Source organism: Mauremys mutica, chromosome 9, assembly GCF_020497125.1.
Source record: "Mauremys mutica isolate MM-2020 ecotype Southern chromosome 9, ASM2049712v1, whole genome shotgun sequence".
Taxonomy (NCBI): Eukaryota; Metazoa; Chordata; order Testudines; family Geoemydidae; genus Mauremys; species Mauremys mutica.
Window position 1 is genome coordinate 21,450,642 of NC_059080.1, and position 22,623 is coordinate 21,473,264.

The 22,623-nt window shown below is 42.0% G+C and overlaps 1 protein-coding gene across 11 annotated transcripts in view; it reads right to left on the reverse strand.

Annotated features, from left to right (window-relative positions):
* Positions 1-2,570: 2,570 nt before the first annotated feature.
* ARHGEF9 (Cdc42 guanine nucleotide exchange factor 9) overlaps positions 2,571-22,623 on the reverse strand; it is a 306,568-nt gene continuing 286,515 nt past the window's right edge. For 6 of the 11 annotated variants that reach the window (XM_045031341.1, XM_045031339.1, XM_045031340.1 and 3 more), the window contains 3 exons: positions 19,688-19,931; positions 18,923-18,991; positions 6,333-6,571 (listed from right to left, as the gene is read on the reverse strand). In XM_045031341.1, coding sequence (XP_044887276.1) covers positions 6,390-6,571; positions 18,923-18,991; positions 19,688-19,931 — 495 coding nt within the window. In that variant the 3' untranslated portion in view covers positions 6,333-6,389. Of the gene's footprint in view, positions 3,234-6,328; positions 6,572-18,922; positions 18,992-19,687; positions 19,932-22,623 lie in introns of those variants that run through there. The other 5 variants (XM_045031342.1, XM_045031350.1, XM_045031349.1 and 2 more) reach the window with 5 other exon arrangements.

A 22,623-nucleotide genomic window follows, 5' to 3' on the forward strand; every position in this document is an offset into this window, starting at 1 on the left:
AGCTGCAGAACGAGGAGGAATTGTGCAAGGGATGAATTTGATCCTGAGAGGTGGAAAAATGAGGCAAATACTGAACAACAAATTTAAGGGAAAAAACCCCCTCCAACACACAATTCAACTTCCGTCTGGAATAATCCTGCATAGTTGGTACATGTGCACACATTGTTTTGCATTGGAGGATGCTGAACCAGTACTGTACATGCAAAGGCTGGTGCTGATTCGGTACAGAAGAATAGGGTCTTCTTGTCACTCGGTTGTGCCTGGACCTACAGTCCAGCTTCACTAGTCAGACGCAAAGAATGCTTGCTAAAAGCACTTGTACTCTATACCACAACCATGTATGCATTGCTAAAACATAAATCACTCGGATGCAGAGTGTGTTGGTTCGGCAGTATTTGTATCATTTCAGGTACTACCTTGTGCATCCCTTAGCCTCCATATTTTAGAGACTATGTTGCCCAGGTGCCTGGCATCTGCCACTCAAGGTGATGGGTATATGATGTATTCGGCATGTATGTTGCCTGACATTGCAGTTCACAGACATGCAGCTAGGGTAATGCTGCAGTTAGCAGATGTAATATGAACAACCAAACCAGACATAATTAATGGAGACAAAATCATTTTCAGGTCATTTCTCTAATGTCCATGATTTCACTATTTAGGCTCTGATTCAGCAAAGCACTTCAGCATGTGTTGAATGTTGAGCAAAAAATAAATCCCAATTCAGCACAGCACTTATTGACATGTTTAAGTGCTATGGTGAAGAGTGATGGACTTAATCACATGCTTAAACTTAAGCATGTGCTTAAATGAATTGCTGAATCAGGGCCTGGTGCACCAGTGTACATTGGTAATATCAGCACTAAAATCAGGAAGCTACTCTGAGTAGTATATGAGAACAAAATATGACCCAGTGGAGTAGCCCAAGATGTGAAACAGTTTAAAATTTGGCCTCTCTTCTGCTATACCAAATGAAGTCCACGGCAATCTGTGAATGCTGGATGTCTGAAGCCCATGGTAACGTGTCTGAATGCCTGATGTTCGAAGAAAGACCAAGAAAACAAAAATGAATAAAACGTGTACCTACATAACGCCTGTACGCTAATGGTTGAACCAGTCTCCGATTGGCTCTGTCCACTAAGCCAACCAGAAAGTAGAAAATTAAAGGGACATTAAGGTTAAAAATCATGTACTTTTAAAAACAACAACAACAAACAGCTATTTCACCAACATCCTCAAGTCAAAACAAAAAACCACCATAGGTCCAAGCCATATCAATCATTTGGTATAACAGAAATAAAATCACTGTAATAGAAGAATCATCAATATTTTCACTGCAAGCAAAATTTATACAATACAATGAAGCTTTTTTGGTGTATTAATAGAAGAGAAGGAAATGGCAAATCTGTGATGTTTTATTCCATTGATCTCACTTCTTAGCCCCCACAGACTCTGGAATAAACACTCTGCTTGCAATGCTGCAGCAGTCTCTCTGTAATTCATGTAGCACTGATGATTTCTCCTTTTCTTTTTTTATTTCCCTTGCTGATTGGTTTGCCAACATGAGTGGGCTGATCCTCCAGTCCCTCACCATGCTAGCATGCTGACAACCAGTCACCCAGGAAAGCATCCAGAAAACAGAGAGTGAAAGGGGAGACAGAGAGAGAGTTATTTGTTGAGATTGGTATCTGTTTGGATGCAGCCGCTTCTGGGCTCTTACAGTGTTGTCTCTATACATTCTAGATAAGGTGGTATCAGCATGGGGATTGCTAACTGATCTAAACACAAGGGTTAAATAATTAGAGTTGTCTTAACTGCAAACCAATTTTTGGTACTAACTCAGGCCTATTGTCTTCCCCTGAGAAACATCAGGGTGTCTCTGGAGTGGGCACTGTGTAACCTTCCGTTTCTTCTTGAGGGTCACCATCTCCTTTCACTTCTAGGGAAGACCAAGTTGAGAATGTGGTCACATTTTTTTGAGCCAACATTTGTAATGGATTGTAGGGGGGGAGTGGGGGGGCAGCAGGGGACAAGAGGGACAGAGAAGGACAGAGGCACTGGCTTCTTGCTCAGAAAAATACTGCCCGTGCTATACTATCAATATGCTCAGGGATTTTTCTTATGTTAACACCAATGTATCAGCAACTTGATGTCTGTTGGGTGAATTTTGTGGCCTTTCTTTTTTGTTGTAAACTGACCAGAATTTAGTAATCAAAACCATCATTTAAAACAATGTTTCTGGGGAAGTCTCCCCCTGAACTCTACTTAATGCAGAATCAGACTTGAAATCCAGTATTTTGTAAGAATTGAACCTCTCATCCTTAATCAATTGTTTCAGCTCAGTTCAGTGGAGGGCATAGGCAAGGAGTGTGGCTTATTTCTCGGGAGACACTCCAACCCCTTTTCTGGCTCCATATGAATTGCTTACTGGCTGCTTTGCTGACAAACCAGCCCCCCATTCAGACAATTCTTGCACGTCCTTGGGAAAAAGAGTAAGACCACTCTGCGAGGAAAATGATTTAAAAATGCCTTCAGATGCCTTTTCATTTCTTTTTATTTAACTCCATAAATATTTTCATAAGGCTCAGTGTCTTTACAACACTTTTTGTCAACACTTTTTTTGTTTTGTTTTATACACACAACTTAGACACTTGTTTGACAGGGTCAAACAGTTCAATATAAACAAAATAATAAAACTGGCAAGTGTGGATCAGCTGGGTTACCAAAATCCATTTTTTTACCCATACTGTTAAAACCCCCAAAGCACTAAAATATCAGTATTTGGCTTCAAACTTGTATTTTAAAAACCTTGATTGTTCTTTTTCATTCTCTGCTACAAGTCCGCATCAGCATAGTGCCTTTAAACTCCTCTGGACTCTTTTGATCTTCTCAAGGAAAAATAAGCTTGGTGATGCCATGCAGAACTTACAAAAGCTACTAAATATACATGTTCCCTGAAATGTAGCTGCAATGAAAAGATGACAGAGCATAAAGAGAACAAAACCAGAAACCCAAAGCACCACAGTGTACTATCAATAACGTTGCAGTGGATGGCTAGTGCCCATCCAAGAACTGAAACAGATTTCAAATATATTTTTCTATGTATTATTTTCTATTTACAACTGTTAGATGCACCTTGGTTGGTTCTTGTTTTATCTTTTGGAGAGGGTGGGGAGGCAAAAGTCTTGAACTTACATCCTCTGCTAGGTCAAGGGGTAATGCGCATCATTTACCTATGGAAGAGGAGGTTTTTTATATTATATATATATATAGTTTCAGCTGGAGAAATTCTGTGTACATCTAAGTCTGTTACAACTCTCTTGTTCTATTGCCCTGGAACGGTATGTGGGTTCCTCTTGTCTGGAATTGAAATGAAAATCTATATAACATGCTAAGTCAAAAATCGCCCCCAATTTGATCAGATCTAAAGTGTTCCTGGAGCTTTCAAGTATACAAGACCGCCCAACCCAGCTCTCTATTCCATAATTAATAAGTAAGTAAAAGTGGGACCCATTGCTGGTTCGTCTTTCTATTAATGCTTCATTTCTTGCAGCACCTTGGCAACTTATGGATGGGAAGAGCTTTCTTGAATGCCATGACTGAGGGCCAACCCCGCTTTGCTCTGGAACACAGGCCTGCATCTGCTTTACCTGCTGCTTGGCTTTGGTGCAGGTAGTTTAAAGTGAGCAAAGCTGTTTTGTTTTGGTTTTCCATGTAAGCAAGAAGCTGTGAGTCCAGCAAGTGGCCTTGTCAGATCAAGGGAATCTTGATTTATGATGCAAATAATGGTGTGGCCGCGTTGTTTCTTTTTTCTAGTGCTGAATATTAAGGAAGCATCTTCTCATAAAAATAATGGAGGTTTCATTCTCACTCTCAGAGGCATAAAACAGTAGATGAACAGGCTTAACTAATGTGCTTGTTACTTTTCTCCCTTAAGCAATTAAAAAGGCAAAGGTACAGGTGTAATTTTCATCATATTGACAAGGAGGCACTAATCTTTCTCTCTCTGTGTCTCTCTCTCCAGCCATTCAGAAATTGTAAGACGTTTTGTTTCATCCTTTATGTTACAACTTTTGAGGAATCATCTCATTCACTTCTCTAAACACTCATCCTATTAAACAAACAACAATAATAATTGCCACATATTCTGTATTAAAATCTGAGCTGTTCACCATAAAAAAATGCAGAGATACAAATGAGTATTTAAAATTTTTTTCTGGTAAAAGAAATTGGGTTGCCTCCTGATTTGACTTTTTTTTTTTGCCTACTGTATATCATTTACATATCGGGGGGAGCCTTCCTCTCTTTAAAATACTAGACTTTCTTTGCTGCTTATTTATATTTTCTCAAGTAGCAAAGAAAGTGCTGAGATAATCTTTGTGCTTTAGATGGGAAGAAAGGTCACGTCCTTATAACATGGCATGGTGCCTCTATCTTAGTGCTTGCTCTAGCCCTACAAGAGAATAAACTGCATGGAAATATTGAAATCATTCACTGGTGGTCTTCACAGGTTCTTATTTTTCAGGTGAAAAATTAAATCTGTGCTCCCCCCCTATGCATTTCTCCGTACTGGTAGCTAGCCTGATTTGCTTGGATGGCAGATAAGATTCAAAAGAAACGAGTCAATACAAATTAGAGTTTGGATCATTTCGCCCCACGTTTTCAAAGGAGCCTACAGAATAGCACTTGCAAAATTTTCACGTACACCTTTTTATGGGAGCATTTGCCCAAGCAAAAAGGTATTTGTGAATGCAATGATCTGTTTTGCGAGCCGAACTGCAGGCTTCCGTACATGCAAACTAATGTGTTTGAGGGTTAAAATCTGAGGGTGAAATTGTAGGAGGCATCATTGAAAATGCAGCTCTGAATACAGAGTGAGAAAAAGAGAGAGAAAGAGACACAGAGAGGTTAACTAATTACTGTGCAGCCTATTGACAATGGTGCAAGTTTGCTGAACCATTGCTGCAGTTTAGACTAGTCTGATTGCTGGTCTACATTTGGATATGTAGTCCTGGTCACATGGCAAGACTTCTCAGACACTGATTTCAGTGCAATCTGTTCTGAAAGGCAATTTCCAACTTCTTCCACAGGTTGGAGGCATTAAATGTTGAGTAAATGTTTTTGATTACTTAAGCAATGATCCTTAACCTAATAGGTCATCATTGTCAGCGAATGTCCTGTTTGGTAGTTTGGGGCTCAAGGCAAAGCTAGGGATACTTAAATAAAATGTAACAGACCAGAAAGCAAGTACAGCAATGGCTGTTACATCTAGGATCGTTGCTCCTGTAAACTGTAATCAATGGTTCATAACAGTGATGCTGCGTGTGTGTGTGTGGGTGGGGGGAAATGGGTCCTCTGAGTTACTTCCTGCAGAAAGAAAACTGGCCATTTTGTTTGTGTTCAATAACTATTTTTTCTCTACCTAGAATGCAGGACATGAGGCCATCAACCAATTTTAAAACATCTGTCATCTTTATGTAGGAAAAAGCTAGTACTGGACATCTCACAGGGTAATTTCTCAGCTAAAAAAATCTCCAGAGAAAATAAAATAAAATGAAATACAAAACAAAACAAGCCCCCCATTGTTCTCTTTCGACATTACTGGGAATGGCATGTGTGATTGAAACACACAGCATTGAAATGAAACACAGTTTAAAGATGCAACAAATCAATTGAACAGAACTCATCTCTCACATAATAAAGATCTGTTCCCCCCTTTTGTTTGTTTACACCCCCCCTCCCTGGCCCAAGAACACCTATAAAAACAGTTAAGCAATAGAAGTACTGAGCAGCATATCACAGTGCACAACAGAGCACACCCAGACTGAAATGACTCAGAACAGAGAATGCTGGGGGAAAATGCTGTTCATTGAAAAAAGAAGTCTGGGGACAGTCAAGGGGTGGGGAGCAAAGGGGGAAGGGAGCAGAGATCTTCCCCACCTCTAAAATAGAAAAATAAAAGGCATAAATAAAATAAAATATACACCAATGTGGCCTGTAAGGAACTTCAGTGACAAACCGACAACGAGCAAGAAATCGTCCTGGAGAGACAATGACAAGTTGGACAAAAAAAAAAATGAAGAGAAAAAATGATGTTGTCTGACCAATTAAATAAAATAAAATCGGGCACATGAGTAGAAGTCATTGGTGCTTCCTAGTATCTAGTAGTAGTTTGCTTCCCAAAAACAACAACAAAAAAGTTTTTGGTCCTTCTATATATATATATATAGATAGATATATATATATGTGTGTGTATATATATAATTATTTTTAATTGCAACAGTGCTTCTCCGAAAAAAGGTCCATCTATAAATATAATTTTATTTATTTATTTTTATTTTTAATTTTTTAAAATTTTTATTTTAAAATTCTCCATCTCACTCTAGGTATTATTTTTTGAATGGCGTTAACCTGCTGAAATTTTGCCAGAATGGTGACTGGCTGCGTTTGGGTTCGGTGAACTCGAAGACCTGGGACTGGGATATACCATCTGTCACCATGTATTGTCCCTGATTTAATGGATCCTGGGGTGGTGGATAGGCTGGAGGAACCGACCTGGAGTAGCTGACACCTGCATTGATGGTGGGGAAGGGAAAAAGAAAGAGGTCAGTCAGAGTTCAGTTGGGTCAAAAGACGTACTCATGCTATTACTTGCTACAGCTTTAAAAACCAAGGCCCCAACCAATGGGGACACGAGCAGTAGAAGGCAATTCTAGGGATGAAATTCGCAACTAACTTAAACCCTCACGCCAAATGCAACCTAAACTAGCAAGCTAGTTGGAGATTTGAGAAAGATCAATTACTTTTGTTTTGGTGGAGTTTTGCTTTTCTCTTATGGAAAAGTCCTATATAATTTAAGCCAAGAGAGCCCTATAGAACCATTAGATATGGTTATCTAGAAATCACTCTATTATGGAAAAAGTGAAGCCTTATCTATAGAATTGTTACATTGTAGAGAACTGTACCTCTTCTATAGAATTCCATTTGTTGGTTTCAAAAGACAGAAGTCATTGCTTCCTCTGCTAAGTCCTGTGGGACTTTTCCCTAATGGCTTGTTTTAAATTCACCAGCCTGGTTTCAGCTTCTAAACCAGAAAGTACTGGGAATCTCACAAGAGTCACTGACTGCTAACTTCCCAGCCCTATCTCCAAGGCGAGGTATTCCAAAGAAAGGATGGTCTTGTGGCTGAGGTATAATACTGAGTCTGAAGTCCTGGTGTCTATTACTAGCTCTGTCACATAATTTCTATGTGACCTTGAGCAAATTACAACCTCTCTGAGCCAGAGAGGGCCTCCTCTGATGCAGAAGGGGTGAGGGGTCCACTGTCTTTAAGACACAGAACCCTGCAGACGATGCTCTATGGAACTGGGATCCACATGGGTGGTTGTGGGGGAGGTAGAGGATGGGTAGCCCTGAACTGGTGATGGTGGGGCTGAGGGGACAACCATCACTATGCCTGTGGAGATTACCAGGGAAAGGTAATATGGCCACTGGTTATACTTCCCTCTTGCTGAGACCATCCATGAAGGGTAATTCCCTTCTTAAGCAGTATGATAAAATGGAAGCTACACTGCCAGGAAGCAGGGGAGAGCAGAGGGAACATCAGAGCTTCGAAGGAAATGCAGAAAGTTCTGGCCTTCTGCTGATCCCCTCTGTTGCCTGCAGAACCTGCTACTCATTCTGTGGGTAGGGCAGCCCCCCAATAAAACAATGTGGGGGGAACATTATGGAGATCTCCTGCTCCCCTGGGTTATACTGCAGGAGGTGGTGGGCCAGCCTATTGTGATCAGTTTCCCCATCTGAAAAATGAGGACAATACCCACCTTCCTCATATGAGGGTTATGAAGCTAAATTAATTAACGTTTGTAAAATGCTTTGAGATCTGCAGGTGGGAGGTGTCAGAGAAGGCAAAATATTAAATTAGCACCTAGATACCACAGTGACTGGCATACGAGAGATTCGATTCTCTGCATGTTGTCAGCAATACCTATCAGCAAACAAACACACACTTTCATGTGCCAGTGCTTTGGGATATGGGGATGGGAGGTGCGATATATGTTCAAAGCAATTACAGGCAAAGAATTATACTCTCACAAAATGCACTGCATTATTATGTGAAGCTAAGCTGCCAACCATTTAATCTTGGTGCATCATTATATAGGTTCTTCCATTATAACAAGCTAAGAGTTTAATATGTCTGGAGAGGGAAGAGAAGTAATTTACTCCCCTTTGTTATTGTAAATACCAATCAAGGCTGGTTAAAAACCAACCAGATTTGAGACTGAATGGAAACATTTCCTGGATTTCTTCGAATTGTGCTTTGAGACGAGGAATATGGAAATGGGACTGATTTCTCCAAAGAAATTAAATGACCATTTGTTTTATCTGATAACAAATACTACTACTCATATTGCTCTCTATCCAATCCAGGAAGTACAGTCATCCTTTTTCATTTTTAGCATGGACAAAAGTTGCTGCATGATTCATGACTTAGTAACCCTAACCAACTTCATCACAGTTATGTGTTCCAAGTCAAGCTGAAAACAACAATCTGTTTGGTTCCTACACCTCTTTGGTAGGCTCTTGGATGCTTGATCTGATTTGCTAATCTCATATGTTTACAAGCTTATTGTTCCTACCTCAAAATATGTGAATCGTGAGTAAGATGCTTGCACAGTAGAATGCCAGTTCCACTGAGTGCTTGATGCCCCATCATTACAGAGAGAGGGCCACGGCCAAATCTTAAATGATTTGGCTCTAGGATATCATAAGAGACAGCAGGATACCTCCATCCTCCAATTAGACTGCTCAGGCATCTACACTCTAGCTCAGCATCTGAAGATGCCTGTGGCATGGGGAAATCCCCACCTGGTATCGAACCGGCATAGCCAGCTCTATAATAATCCCTGGTGGCTCACTCCACGTAGTGGCAGAAGATGAAGTGTGATGGGGAAAGAGGGAATGTGGCCAAATCATGCTGGGTTCCAGCGATCCATGACCATGACAGCTTACCTAAATTAGAGAAGTCCTGAGGCTGATCTAATTTGCATAGAAGGAGGGGGCAAATTGGCTCCAGCTCCCCTGGGCACCAGGTGAAAGCAAAGAGGGGCTAAACTGTCAAAACTGTACGTCTAACTTGTGCAAGCAATTACTACAGCTACAGACATGGAGGCATGTGCTATTTTGCCCTTGCATTTGTGTGCATGCAAATATGAGTATTTGTGCTCTGCAGAGTAAATTCAGCAATCCCACAAGAGCAGCTTTTCTCGTGAGGTTTTCAACATGTCACCTCCAATAGCAGATAAAAACGCCACAAGAATGGCCTTTCTTCGGGTATCGGTGTATTTTGGGGCATGGTGAAACACTGGATGTGGGAGAAAAATCCCACTTACCAGAACATATTCAGAACCTCAGAACAAGACTAGTTCTCAGAATGAATGAAGGGTTAATATATTTGTATCTGAACTGAGCTGGTTTTCTCCCTCATCAGAACTTCAAGTAGCCGTGCTAAATTGTCTCTTTAAGGATTTTTTTTTATATGCAAAGCCATAACTCCATTGCAATTTAACCGGAAAAAATGAGCCAAGCTCCTTTCCAATGAAGAATGCTGCAATCTCAGGCTGCCTCTGTGAACAGAATTCAAAATGCAAAGGGAAGAATCAATAGATAAGGAAAGATTTCCAGGCACAGCAGTCACGCTGCTTTTCCCTAGGCACAGGGAAACAGTTACACAAGTCGTGATCAGACTTGGAGCTCCTTCTGCTGGTTCATGCAGAACTCTGCACCCAGGTAGAATCCAAGGGTTGCAGCAGCATAGTCAGATTGTTCAGTGGGACTGGGGTTGAGGGAATGCTGTTCAGCATCAAACAAAAAAAAAAGTAGCTTTGCCGTTTTGTTCGGCCAAATGCAACGAAGAGAGATGATGTATTGTCAATTGAAAATGAGCAGTATTTCAGTGCTAGGCAATGTCAGTTTGAATCACTTAGGTTTCTCATCTTAAAAAAAAACCCTAAACACCAAAAACCCTGAAAGGATTTCAAGCCATCTCTACTTTGCTCCTAACTTTTTTCCAAAATGCCTTTTGTACTTGTGCTCTCGGAAGGAATTCCCTGGCACTGAAAGAATTAAAAGAGTAAAGCCAAATATAAGATGTCTTTCTATGCTTATTCGATCATGACCCTTTAAGGATTTCTCTCATGCCTTCATTGGTAGCTATTTCATGTCCCTTTCCTCTACACAGGCATCTAAACAACTTGCCTATCTATTAGCTGGATTTAAAAGATGGGTGATAAAATATAAATGTTTTCTAGTTCAGCGTTGGCTGAAGTTGGTGCTGTATTGCTGGTGAATGGAGAGTGTCCTATGGTGCAAACCCTCAATTCTCCTGAGTCTCAACAGCAGTGAGGGAATTCACACCTCTTAGGAGGCGCACTCAACCTCATCACAAGTTCGGTTGCCTTATGTCTGACGTATTCCTGTGGGGTACCACGCAGCATGCCCCTTCAACAGGAAGCAGTGCCCAAGTATTCATCATTTGATGAGGAAACACTCCTTGCACTGTCCATTTTATTGAACTACAGAGTTCGCTCACTGAAATACAGCCACTGCCGGGGTGACACTTATTAACAGCACACAGCAAATCTACATGACAATTTAGAACTAGATAGGAAGAAAAATATTATCTAACTGCAACTACAGGGAGAAGTTAGGTGGTCAGAATCACTCAACTGGAAGTCTGGGCATGACATGGGGGGGGAAACATCTCTACTCTTCAAACCGTCCTTGGCGGTCTCTAATGAAGGCAAGAGGTCAGTTTCACATCTCACCCGACAGATGACCCTCTCAGCACTCTGCTGGAGTATTTGTTCAGAACTGACTCAGAAGCAGGAGTGCCCCTTATTCAGGGGCGGCTCCAGGCCCCAGCATGCCAAGCGCTTGCTTGGGGCGGCAAGCCGCGGGGGGCGCTCTGCCGGCGCCGCGAGGGCGGCAGGCAGGCTGCCTTCAGCAGATTGCCTGCGGAGGGTCCGCTGGTCCCGCGGGTTCGGAGGTCCGCCGAAGGCAGCCTGCCTGCCGTGCTTGGAGCGGCAAAATGCCTAGAGCCGCCCCTGCCCTTATTTAGTCACCAAGGTCATTTCCTTTTGCACTTAGGTATTCCTTGGAGGTCTCCTATCCAAATATTCATCCAGTCTGTCCTTGCTTAGCTTTGGAGATCCTAACTGTATCTCAGGTCAGATTCTAACTGGATTAGTAATTCCTCCAGTGAAGAACCAATTTCATCTGTGTTATGAAAATCATAATCACCATTGATACTTTCAGATTGAAAACACTGAAAAATGCTGTGGCTAGTTCCACGGGGTAACTGTATAATGGGCACTCATGGGCTTTGGAAGGTTCAGTTTGCAGCCCATGTAATTTATGAGCAATGGGATTTGCACCATGTCTTTTACATATTTGCAGGGAAGTAGTATGATAACATGATTTCCACCCAGTAATGACATTCTTTCATCTGCAGTGTGGAAAGCTTTGTGAACAAAGGGAAATGACCTTGATTATATCTGAAAATACAAGTGTGCCTCCCCTCCCTTTTAAAAAAGAGTTTAACAAATGGGCCGGTTAACCCTTAAGATGCCATCTGATTTCCAGGTAGAAGACACTTGGAAACTGGGAATGTTTGACAACTGAGCTGCAGAGGTTTGAGATGTCAGAAGAAATTAGGATGGTATGACCCTTGGGAGGAATCTGGGTCAGTATTTTTGTGAGTTGAGGTTAGCTGGGCATGAGGTCAAGTCACTTAATATGAATGAGGGTAGCAGGAAGACTTGGCAGCTAAGAAGAGAATGCATTCTGGAGCCAAAGCCTTAGCTGATGGAGCTATGCCAATTTATACCAGCTGAGAATTTAACTCTTAGTGGATTTTTACATAGCATTCATAGCATTTATCGCTCGCTCGTGGGATTCAGAAAGGAGATCCCACCCCACATAGGCTTGCATAAATTACAAAACAAGGGGATATCATTCCTTCCTTATGAATCATTAGGTTAAGACCCCTGATAGAGTCAAGTTACCTGATTAGACAGACTAGTGGTCTTATATGGCATAATGAATCCTATGTTGCTATGTCCAGGAAAAGCTAACATTCATGACTAATGATTTGGGGAGCCTTAACTTTTGAATGGCCAACTTGAGACTCCTTAATGGGATCTAATTTGTAGAAAGTGCTAAGCATCAAGCCTTTGAAAATCAGACCTCTTTAAGGAGCCCCAAGTTGAACAGCCAAAAATTGAGGCACCCAGAATCACTAGTCTCATCTGAAAATGTTGGCTGGGGATTTTGAAAGCCTCTAGGAATGTATGCCAAAAAGCATTATGTGAACGAGAAGTGAATATGTTACTTGCTACCATACATGGGGATAGAAAAAGACTAAACAGGGGATTTGATAAGTGTCTACCAGTTTTTGAAGGCTGCAAACACTGAAGAGGGAGAGGAATTGTTACCAGGGGTACTGGCAAACAATCCTGATGGTTAGATACAATAAAGGAGTTTTGAAGTCCCTGCTGTTTAGGGTGACCAGATGTCCTGATTTTATAGGGACAGTTCTGTTATTTGGGGCTTTTTCTTATATAGGTGCTAATTACCCCCCACCCCCATCCCAATTTTTCACACTTGCTGTCTGGTCACTCTACTGTTGTTAGAGTCACTTAAAAGTGGAATGGACAAGTCAGTGTGAAATACAGTGCACTGAGCAATCCTGCATTGGCAATAAGGGATGCACTACATGACCTAATAGACTTGATTGTTAAGGGAACCTAAACCTGGCAGAAAGGAAGGGGAAGTGGTCAGAGCAACTGGCCAGGATGTTTCAGTGAGAAGCCTGAGACACTCAGAGAGAGGGACCAGGCTTCAAACAGCATAAGCTGTTTCTTCCAACTCTGAGACGGGAAATAAGCCAGATCCTCCTGAGTTATGGATGGCAAGGTTAAGTTTAGGTCAGGCAATATGTGTGAAAGTCTTTGTTATCCACCTCTTTATGTGTTGTGTACCTTTTGGGCAAAATAAATCATGCCTTATTTTGGAGACTCAGTTTCACTGCAAATGTATGCTGTCAGAGGCTTCTGAAGAGAAACCTTTGCAGGATCTGGCCCCCATTGGACCTGCTAAGTTAGTCATGGTTGGCACGCAGGGACTGTAAACCCAGGTGCTAGTCTGAGAGTGGTGAACTGCAGAGTTCCACCCCAGGGGAGGTGGGGGTCCATGACCTGACACCTGTTGGGGCTGCACTCAAGGTGACCGAGAAGGGACAGTGGTGCAGCTAGCCTGGTAACTGTGATAGGCTCTTTTTAAAAACCAGGCCAAACCAGACTTTTCTAGCTCCCATTTTAATTATTCTAGGATACACCAGGCTAAATTCTACTCTCAGCTACACCCACTGAAGTTGCATGGGGCTGCAGGGCTGTTACTGGAAGAAGAATCTGAATCACTGTCTGTAAAAAATATCTCACAACTTAGTCTGCTGGGAAGGAGCACAAGCCAATGCTACTCATCCACTTTACATCTAATGGAGTTAAAGAAGGTGGAGAATTGGCTTAATGCTATCTTAAGGCACATGCTCTGATATTATTACATTTCCCCCAATCCAATAAGTAGTGCAAATCCCAGTATGTTGCTGAAATCTGAGGTTGACTCGCTCGCTCAACATCAAACCAATTCTGAAGGAATCTTGGCTGGGCATGTGTGTCTATGCCTGTAAGTGCATGTGTGTGTATGTCTATGTTAACAGCAAGCTGGTTCCAAATGGGATGATTCATTTAGGACACTGGTTTAAAAAAAACAAAACAAAACAAACCCAAAATGCAAAGGTTTATGCTGTCTCTTAATCATCTGATTAAAGTTTCATCGAGTTTATCTGACAGAGTTTGGAGGCTTCTTCCTTGTCAGTCTCATTTTCCACACTTTCTCTTTCTGGTGTATTGCAGCTAGTGGTCCTTTAAATGTTTCCTCTTAATAAATATGCAGGCTGACTCCAGAGTAATCGGGGAAATGCTGTATGACAGTTCATGAAATAAGCTGCTGTTAATAGTACTGAAAACTTTCTAGTTCACCACCAACACACTTTATTGCACTTTCCGTTTCATCTCCTTAACTGCTTCTATCCTTTCCTCAAGCATTCTGTAAGAGGGAAATTATCACTGTTTCCTACAGAACAGGTCAACTGATGTAGCATAGCAGATGGTAAAAATAAGGCTACAAAAGATATTCAGTGACCTAAAACATGGGCACAGAGGTCTTAAGAGATCAGATCAGCTTGTTGGGCCATCAAGTGCTGCAGTGATCAGGCAAAGTGTTTAAGCATGTGCTTACTTTGAGCATATAGGTAGCATTGATGTCAATTGGACTATTTATATGCTTAAAGTTAAGCACATGCTTAAGTGCTTTGAGGCACAATTCATAGAATCATAGACGATTAGGGTTGGAAGAGACCTCAGGAGGTCATCTAGTCCAATCCCCTGCTCAAGGCAGGGCCAACACCAATTAAATCATCCCAACCAGAGCTTTATCAAGCCAGGCCTTAAAAACCTCTAAGGATGGAGATTCCACCACCTCCTAGGTAACCCATTCCAGTGCTTCACCATCCTCCGTAAAATAGTGTTTCCTAATATCCAACCTAGACCTCCCCCACTGCAACTTGAGACCATTGCTCCTTGTTCTGTCATCTGCCACCACTGAGAACAACCAAGCTCCATCCTCTGGAACCCCCCTTCAGGTAGTTGAAGGCTGCTATCAAATCCCCCCTCACTCATCTCTTCTGCAGGTTAAAGCAGCCCAGTTCCCTCAGGCTCTCCTCGTAAGTCATGTGCCCCAGCCCTGATAATTTTCGTTGCCCTTCACTGGACTCTCTCTAATTTGTCTACATCCTTTCTGTAGTGGAGGGCCCAAAACTGGACACAATACTCCAGATGTGGCCTTACCAGTGCCACTTCCCTCGATCTGCTGGCAATGCTCCTACTAATGCAGCCCAATATGCCGTTAGCCTTCTTGGCAACAAGGGCACACTGCTGACTCATATCCAGCTTCTCATCCACTGTAATCCCCAGGTCTTTTTCTTCAGAATTGCTGCTTAGCCAGTTGGTCCCCAGCCTGTAGCGGTGCATGGGATTCTTCCATCCTAAGTGCAGGACTCTGCACTTGTCCTTGTTGAACCTCATGAGATTTCTTTTGGCCCAATCCTCCAATTTGTCTAGGTCACTCTGGATTCTATCCCTACCCTCCAGCATATCTACCTCTACAACTGATGCATCAGAGGCAACCCAAACCTATCCGCAATGCATATGTCTAGCTCTGCAATGTGTACATAGAAAAGGCAGCAGGCCTACCTGATCCCTGGCTGCAGTCATCCTGAAGCATGAGAACTGGTTACCTTTCTCTTAGCAGAGGTAACTACAACTAGTTACTAGCAATACACTGTCTCCAAGTATTTATTAATGCCTTTGGTAAAGACTTGTTGGGGATACATTTCAAATACGTATGAAATTATTACAAGATAAGTCAACAAAAGCACCCTGAAACTCCAAATAACTTGGAAACCAGTTCTGCTACCCTTCCTCTTGCTGAATAATGCTTGCTAAGTACTCCCACTGAAGCCAGCTGCTCAATAGGGCTACTCACACAAGGGCCAGTCTATGGGTTATTATGCAAAAGCAATTTGCAAACACCTGAAAGATAAGGTGATAAATATGAGTCAGTATGGATTTGTCAAGAACAACTCATGTCAAACCAACCTAATAGCTTTCTTTGACAGGGTAAAAAGCCTTGTGGTGGGTAGGGGGGGAAGTGGTAGATGTGGTATATCTTGACTTTGGTAAGGCTTTTGGTACTGTCTCGCATGACCTTCTCATAAACAAACTAGGGAAATACAACCGCATAAGTGGTTGGAAAACCGTTCCCAGAGAGTAGTTATCAGTGGTTCACAGTCAGATGAAAGGGCATATCAAGTGGAGTCCCACAGGGAAAAGTCCTGGGTCTAGTTCTGTTCAATATCTTCATCAGGGCTAATGGCATAGAGAGTACACTTATAAAGTTTGCGGACAATACCAAGCTGGGAGGGGTTGCAAGTGCTTTGGAGGATAGGATTAAAATTCAAAATGATCTGGACAAACGGGAGAAAATGGTCTGAAGTAAATAGGATGAAATTCATTAAGGACAAATGCCAAGTACTCCACTTAGGAACAATAAATTGCACACATACAAAATGGGAAATGACTGCCTAGGAAGGAGTACTGCAGAAAGGGATCTCAGGGTTATAGCGGATCACAAGCTAATTATGAATCAACAGTATAACAACACTGTTGCAAAAAGAGCAAATATCATTCTGGGATGTAAGCAAGATATGAGAAGTAATTCTTCTAGTTTACTCTGAGCTGATAAGGCCTCAACTGGAGTATTGTGTCCAGTTCTCAGAACCACATTTCAGGGAAGATGTGGACAAATTGGAGAAAGTCCAGAGAAGAGCAACAAAAATGATTAAAGGTCTAGAAAACATGACCTATGATGGAAGATTGAAAAAATTGGATTTGTTTAGTCTGGAGAAGAGAAGACTTGGGGGGACGGGGACATGATAACAGTTTTCAAGTACATAAAAGGTTGTTACAAGGAAGAAAAATTGTTCTCTTTAAGCTCTGAGGATAAGACAAGAAGCAATGGGCTTAAATTGAAGCAAGGGCAGTTTAGGTTGGACATTAGGAAAAACTTCCTAACTGTCAGGGTAGTTAAGCACTGGAACAAATTGCCTAGGGAGGTTGTGGAATCTCCATCATTGGAGGTTTTTAAGAAAAGGTTAAACAAACACCTGTCAGGAATGGTTTAGTTATTACATAGTCCTGCCTTGAGTGCAGGGGACTGGACTAGATGACCTCTTGAGGTTCCTTCCAGTTCTACACGTCTATTATTCTATAAGACAAACCATACTCTATGGGGTAATAAAATCAACTGGATTTGATGGTACTTAGCAAGGGTTTGGCTTTACAAAATTTACTTTATCAGTACTTAATTTAATTAACTTGAGGCTGGGCTATGATCACTGAAGCACAAGACATTACAGGAGAGACAGAGTTGCTAATTTAATGATGCTATGCAAAGGGTTTTGTTATTATTTCAGAATTAATGTCTTAGGTAAAACAATTGAACACCATTCCACTTGATGTTTTGAGTCAGAATGAATTTCCGTCAGACTCAAGGACTTCATATCATAAAAAGAATTCCCAATATTTGAGCATAGGGTCATTCTGGATAAGGAAGGTGCTGACTGATGTTCTAGGAAGAGGGAAGCTAATTAATTTATAGCCTAAGGAGCCTGGGCTGTTAAAATTCCCCTCCCCTTTTGTTTTTTTCCCCACAGAGAAAGAAAGAGAGAGAGAATAAGAGAGCAATTGCTGTGTAAAAATTAAATATAGTTAAGTATGCTGAGTTTGTCAGGATGGAAATACAGCAGTTCAATTGGAAATATTCATATGCACTCTCAGGTACACTTGAGCTGAGTCAGTTTCATTAGCACTAATGAAAACTTGATTTGCCGGGGCTGTCATTAGAGTCACAGATCCTGCGACTTTCCAGCGAGCATGATTTCAGTGAATTGTTTGCATGCTCCGGAGTCAGTGTGCAAGAGGATAGTGAAGGAGAAAATTTTCAGAATTGTGCCCATACAGGTGGCCAGCTACATGCAAAACTGGTCTACTGAATGTGCAGTTCCTGTGCACTGATGCAGTGATGCGTACATTTGGCAACCAAATGCATTTTTTGCACATTTCCAGTTTTGCAAATCTGGCCATGAGAGTTTTTAGAGAACTCAGAGGACAACACTAGTGGCTAGTAGATGGCAGTAGATCAACAACAACGGTGCAAGGACATAGGAGACCAGTGGGTTCACATTGGGCCTAACAAAGCACTATGGAACAGTATGGAACAACCAGGTGAGGAAGAGAGCTAGGAATTCATTAAAGGTTAAAGACATTTGAAAACGCAAGCATAGGGCTGTAAAAGCTATACAACAGGGAGGGGGCAGCTGGTGACTGCAGGTACCCAAGAAGTCCTGAGTTGTTCCCAAAACATTTAACCACTTGGAGACCTGAATCTGCCATGATATTGTGGTAACCAGATGGCATGTTCATGACTTCTCATACTTTTTCTGAAGACTCCAGGACTTGAAAGATTGTTACTATGACTCCTCTCTCCCCAACAATTATCATTCCAAAACCTGCAGCTGCAGGAATTATTAGAACTGATCATTAACTCTGGCCAGTGACTTAATATCTGACATGACTCTTATTGGCTGACTGTACTCTTCCCAGGCAAGAGGACAAATATGATCTTATAGGACTAGTGGATATATAGTGTCTTTACTAGGATGTTATGTTTGCTAGTGCTGATGCAACTGTGCTATCCTTTTAGGTTATATGGAGCTCACAGGAAGATATATGCAAGTTCCATGAGCCTCCCACTTCAAAAAGAAGTAGAGTAGCGGAACCTCAACACATCCAGGCTTTTAGCCATCTCCCTTTCTTTTCCAATGGGAGACTCAGGGAATTAGCAAAGCCTCTATGTATCTTCTCACCTGCTTTAGTTTCAGTCTGGGGTGAGATGCATCTATATACTGCCTACGGTTTGAGATAAATTCCTGCCCACAGGATTGCTTTTGGATACTAGACTGGACAGATGAAATCAAAATCACTTCTGATGTAAGTCCACTGGCTTCAACAGAGTTACACCGGAAATGAATTTGGCCCATGGATACATCAACAAATTATATGAAACACACAAACGAGATAAAAAAAAGAGACTGGTGAAAAATCAAAGGGAATGTGGATTGCAGTCCAGCATAAAGCCCCACTCCACCCTGGCTTCACCTAACGAAACACATGCTGCCAATTACCTTTTTGCTTACTGACTTTCCTTACTGTCATTGCTGCTTGCCGCTTCTGATTTTCAGAAATTTCAAAGCCTGGAAAAAGGGAACATGGCAAAGAGTTCAGAAAATCGCTTTCTAACCCTCTTTTCTGAATATTTCTTCATGCATCATTTATGAAACTAATAACCCATGGGTGGTAAAGCACTGCCTGGTGGGGCTACCCACACAGAGAGACATTTTAATAAAAAACAAATCTTCTTTTAAAGTAAAGCCTCACCGTGACATCACTGGGAGGAGGCTGCCTAAAAAGCAACCTTATAAACATTATTTTTAGCATTATTTATACTGTGCCATAAATGAACACCGTACTTTACGAATGAGCAAAAGACAATAAGCCAGGTGCCAATCTTGGTTACAATAACCTTTTGTGGTGGTACAGAGAGGAGGGAAAGGCTGGTAGATCAGTGAGTCTGTCTGCCTTTCTCCCTGCAGTGGTGGTGCTTACCTAGGGCAGAAATTACTGCAGCTGTGAGGCTTTGCTGCCTCTCAGTGGCTGGGGGACTGTACATTTCTCTCTCCTGCATCACCTTGTGGAGTTTCCTTATGCTGAAGCTTGAAGCCAAGGGCAGCATTTGCTCCTAAATGAGCAAATCTTCACAGCAACTCTGAGATAAGCCAGGGATGTTATAATGAAGTTAAACTATAATTCTAAAGCACAGTAATTCGGCCTTCTCCCCCCTAGGGGGCAAAACCCAACAGCCACCATCCCATTGATTTTCGATCCCTTACCTATCTTTTCATCTTCTTGAACCATCTTTCTTTCTTCTCTGAAAGCTCTGAGCCATCGCAGTTTCTCCTCCAGCTTCTTGGCAAAGAATAAGTGAATTTCCTCGGTCTCCTTGTTATGAAGTTTGAAGGCATTCTTCATGCTGACGTTGAAGTCATCATCTCTCCCGTCTTCTATATCCACCACTTCATATTTATCCATGTCAATTCGACCTTTGTAGTATAGAATATCTCTTCGTATCAGGTCCTACATGAAAAAGAAGAGAGGCATTTTATTCTAGGTGGACTGAAGCCTATGCCAGGTCTTAACTCGGCATGGCAGAATTCATTTTTTTATTTTTCATAACTTTGAGGGATAATAGTGATGTTTATGTTTACACAATTGTAAAGATTTTTATCAGTTTAAATTGTTGAAGTTACTGGAAATTATGGGGCTGCCAGACAATGTGGGGAGGCAGACAGTAATTATGTAATGACATTAGAGGCCGAGATTCAAAAAATTAAAGCTTTATAAGCATTAAAACACCAATTGCCAACATCACATGTAAAAATATATATAAAGTAACTATCCTTAAATCAAACTCTAATAAGTTCTCAAGCAGCATTTTTCTTACTTTGCCTATCTGTAAATTTTGATTATCACTGATGGAAATATTTTTTCATTGATTTGTGTGTGTATGGTGGAATTGACCTTTCCTGACCAATAAAAATCTAATCTTTCCAAGCCTAGTCTTAACCATTTGAAACATTGTAGTTTTCTTTCAGCGCAGAAATGAAAGGGTTAATTTGCAAAATATGATCTCATTCTTGGAACTTCATTTGCTGTAAATACTGTATATACTCGTTCAGAAGCCGAATTTTTTTAGTAAAAAAGGGAAGCACCAGAGAAGGGGGTCGGCTTATGAACGGGTATAGAGAGGGAGAGGTGGGACACAGCCCCGCCCCCCCAACAGAGGGAGCAAGGAGAGGCAGCACAGCCAGCAGAGCCAGAAGGGAAGAGGCGGGGCCAGAGTCTCTCTGCTTCTGGCCACACTGCTCCCCCCCAGCCTCCGAAGCAGCTGCAGCTCTGGGGCTGGCAGGCTGCAGCCGTGCCGCTCGGCCCCGCCCCCAGAGCAGGCCGTGGCCGTGGCCGCTGGAACATGCTGTGGCTGCACCGCCCGGTCTGGCCTGCCGGAGCAGCTCCAGCTGGGCCAGAGACATCCTCCCCTGGCCCTCCCCAGATAAGGTGGGAAGGGATGGGATGGGGAGAGTGTGGGGGTCCCGGGCTAGGGGTGGGGTCATGTGCGGGATGATCACAGGGGTTACTCCCCTAACCCCTAGCTTTTCCCCCCAAAAAAAATTTCCCCCACAGTTGCTGTCCCAGCTCGTCAGGATAAGGAACTGGCGCACCGGGACACTTTGTTTACTTAGGTTTACCTCTGTGCCTGCGGACGCTCAAGGTAAACAAACCATCTTGGCCCGCCAGTGGCTTATCCTGATGGCCCGGGAGCCAAAGTTTGCTGACCCCTGAATTGTAGGGTTGGCTTATGAACGGGTTATACAAAATTTCCATTTTTTACTTATCCATCTTGGGGGGGGGTGTCAGCTTATAAACAAACCAGCTTATGATCTTTAATTTTTGTCTAAATTAATAGGGTAGATAAAGGCTAGATACGATAAAAATGTACACTTGATATAACCCTCATGGCTTTGGTGCATAAAATAGCCACTATTAACTGCTTGTGATCAGGAAGAAATTTCCCCCAGCAAGTAGTTTATTCTATGATTGATGATTACATGGATTTTACACCTTCTTCTGAAGCATCTGGTACTTGGCACTGTTGTGCAGATGACAGAAAACTTGACAAGAGGCACCCCTAATCTGATCTGGTACCTATGCTCCTAAAGTGGTTCACAGAAATGTAAAAACTGGAGATAGAAAAGGGTAGACCTTGTAGGTCATTTTGCACATTAGCTCCTAGTAGACTTGTGCTTTGTTCAAGCTAGTTCTAAATATCACAAGAGAGGGGGGTTTCCCACCACTTTTTCCACTCTTACGGACTTCACTGCTGGGAACATTCAGCCTGTAATTACCCTTAGCTCAGTTCCATCCCATTATGCCTTGGGATACTTCAACATTGTTCTCTCTCCATGATATTTATACCTTTCAGTATTATGTATGATCACCCCTTACTTTCCTCTTTCCCTTTGTTTTAATGGCCCTTTCTCCCACTTTTACCATTTTGGGGAGGAAGAAGAAAAATCATTATTTGTTATTACTGTTTAATGGCTCAGCTAAAAATGCACACGATTCATTGAGCCGCTTGACCCATCTAGCACACCCAGGGCCCCATTGCTGCTGCTGTTTTTGCCACCGTGCTCTGCATCAGCTCTCCTGATTCCTTGAACTGAAGCATAAACTGTGTTCACTGCAGATGCCTGAAAAAGCTGCAGGAAGGTGTCACTAAATACGTATGCGGAGAGATGCTATGTCAGTTTATCAGACATAGGCGTAAATATGCAGGTTTGAGGAGTTGTGAGTGAAAAACATCACTCAGACATTTTTCTCTCCCTCCTTCCCCCCCAAAAGAGGATATAAAATAAATACCGAAAAGCCTATTCTCCTTTTGCTTACACCAGTTTTACAACAGTAACATTTGTATTATCTGCAGTGGAGCTTGTCCTGATTCACTCTGATGTACTGAGCAGAGAATCAGGCCTGCTGTATAAACTATTTATATGACCACAGCATAAAGAAAGCCAGGTCATCAGAAAATAGGAAATTAATCAAATAGGAACCTGATTCTATATGGAGAAGCAGTTATAAGGCTTTAATATTTAAATAGCCAATTTGAACAAGACACAATTAAGGCTAGGTTCTTCCGCAGGGCTCATAAACCAATACTCGGTTGTACAAAGTTCATTTATCTTGATCATTTAAACAGCAAGCCATTTTCTTT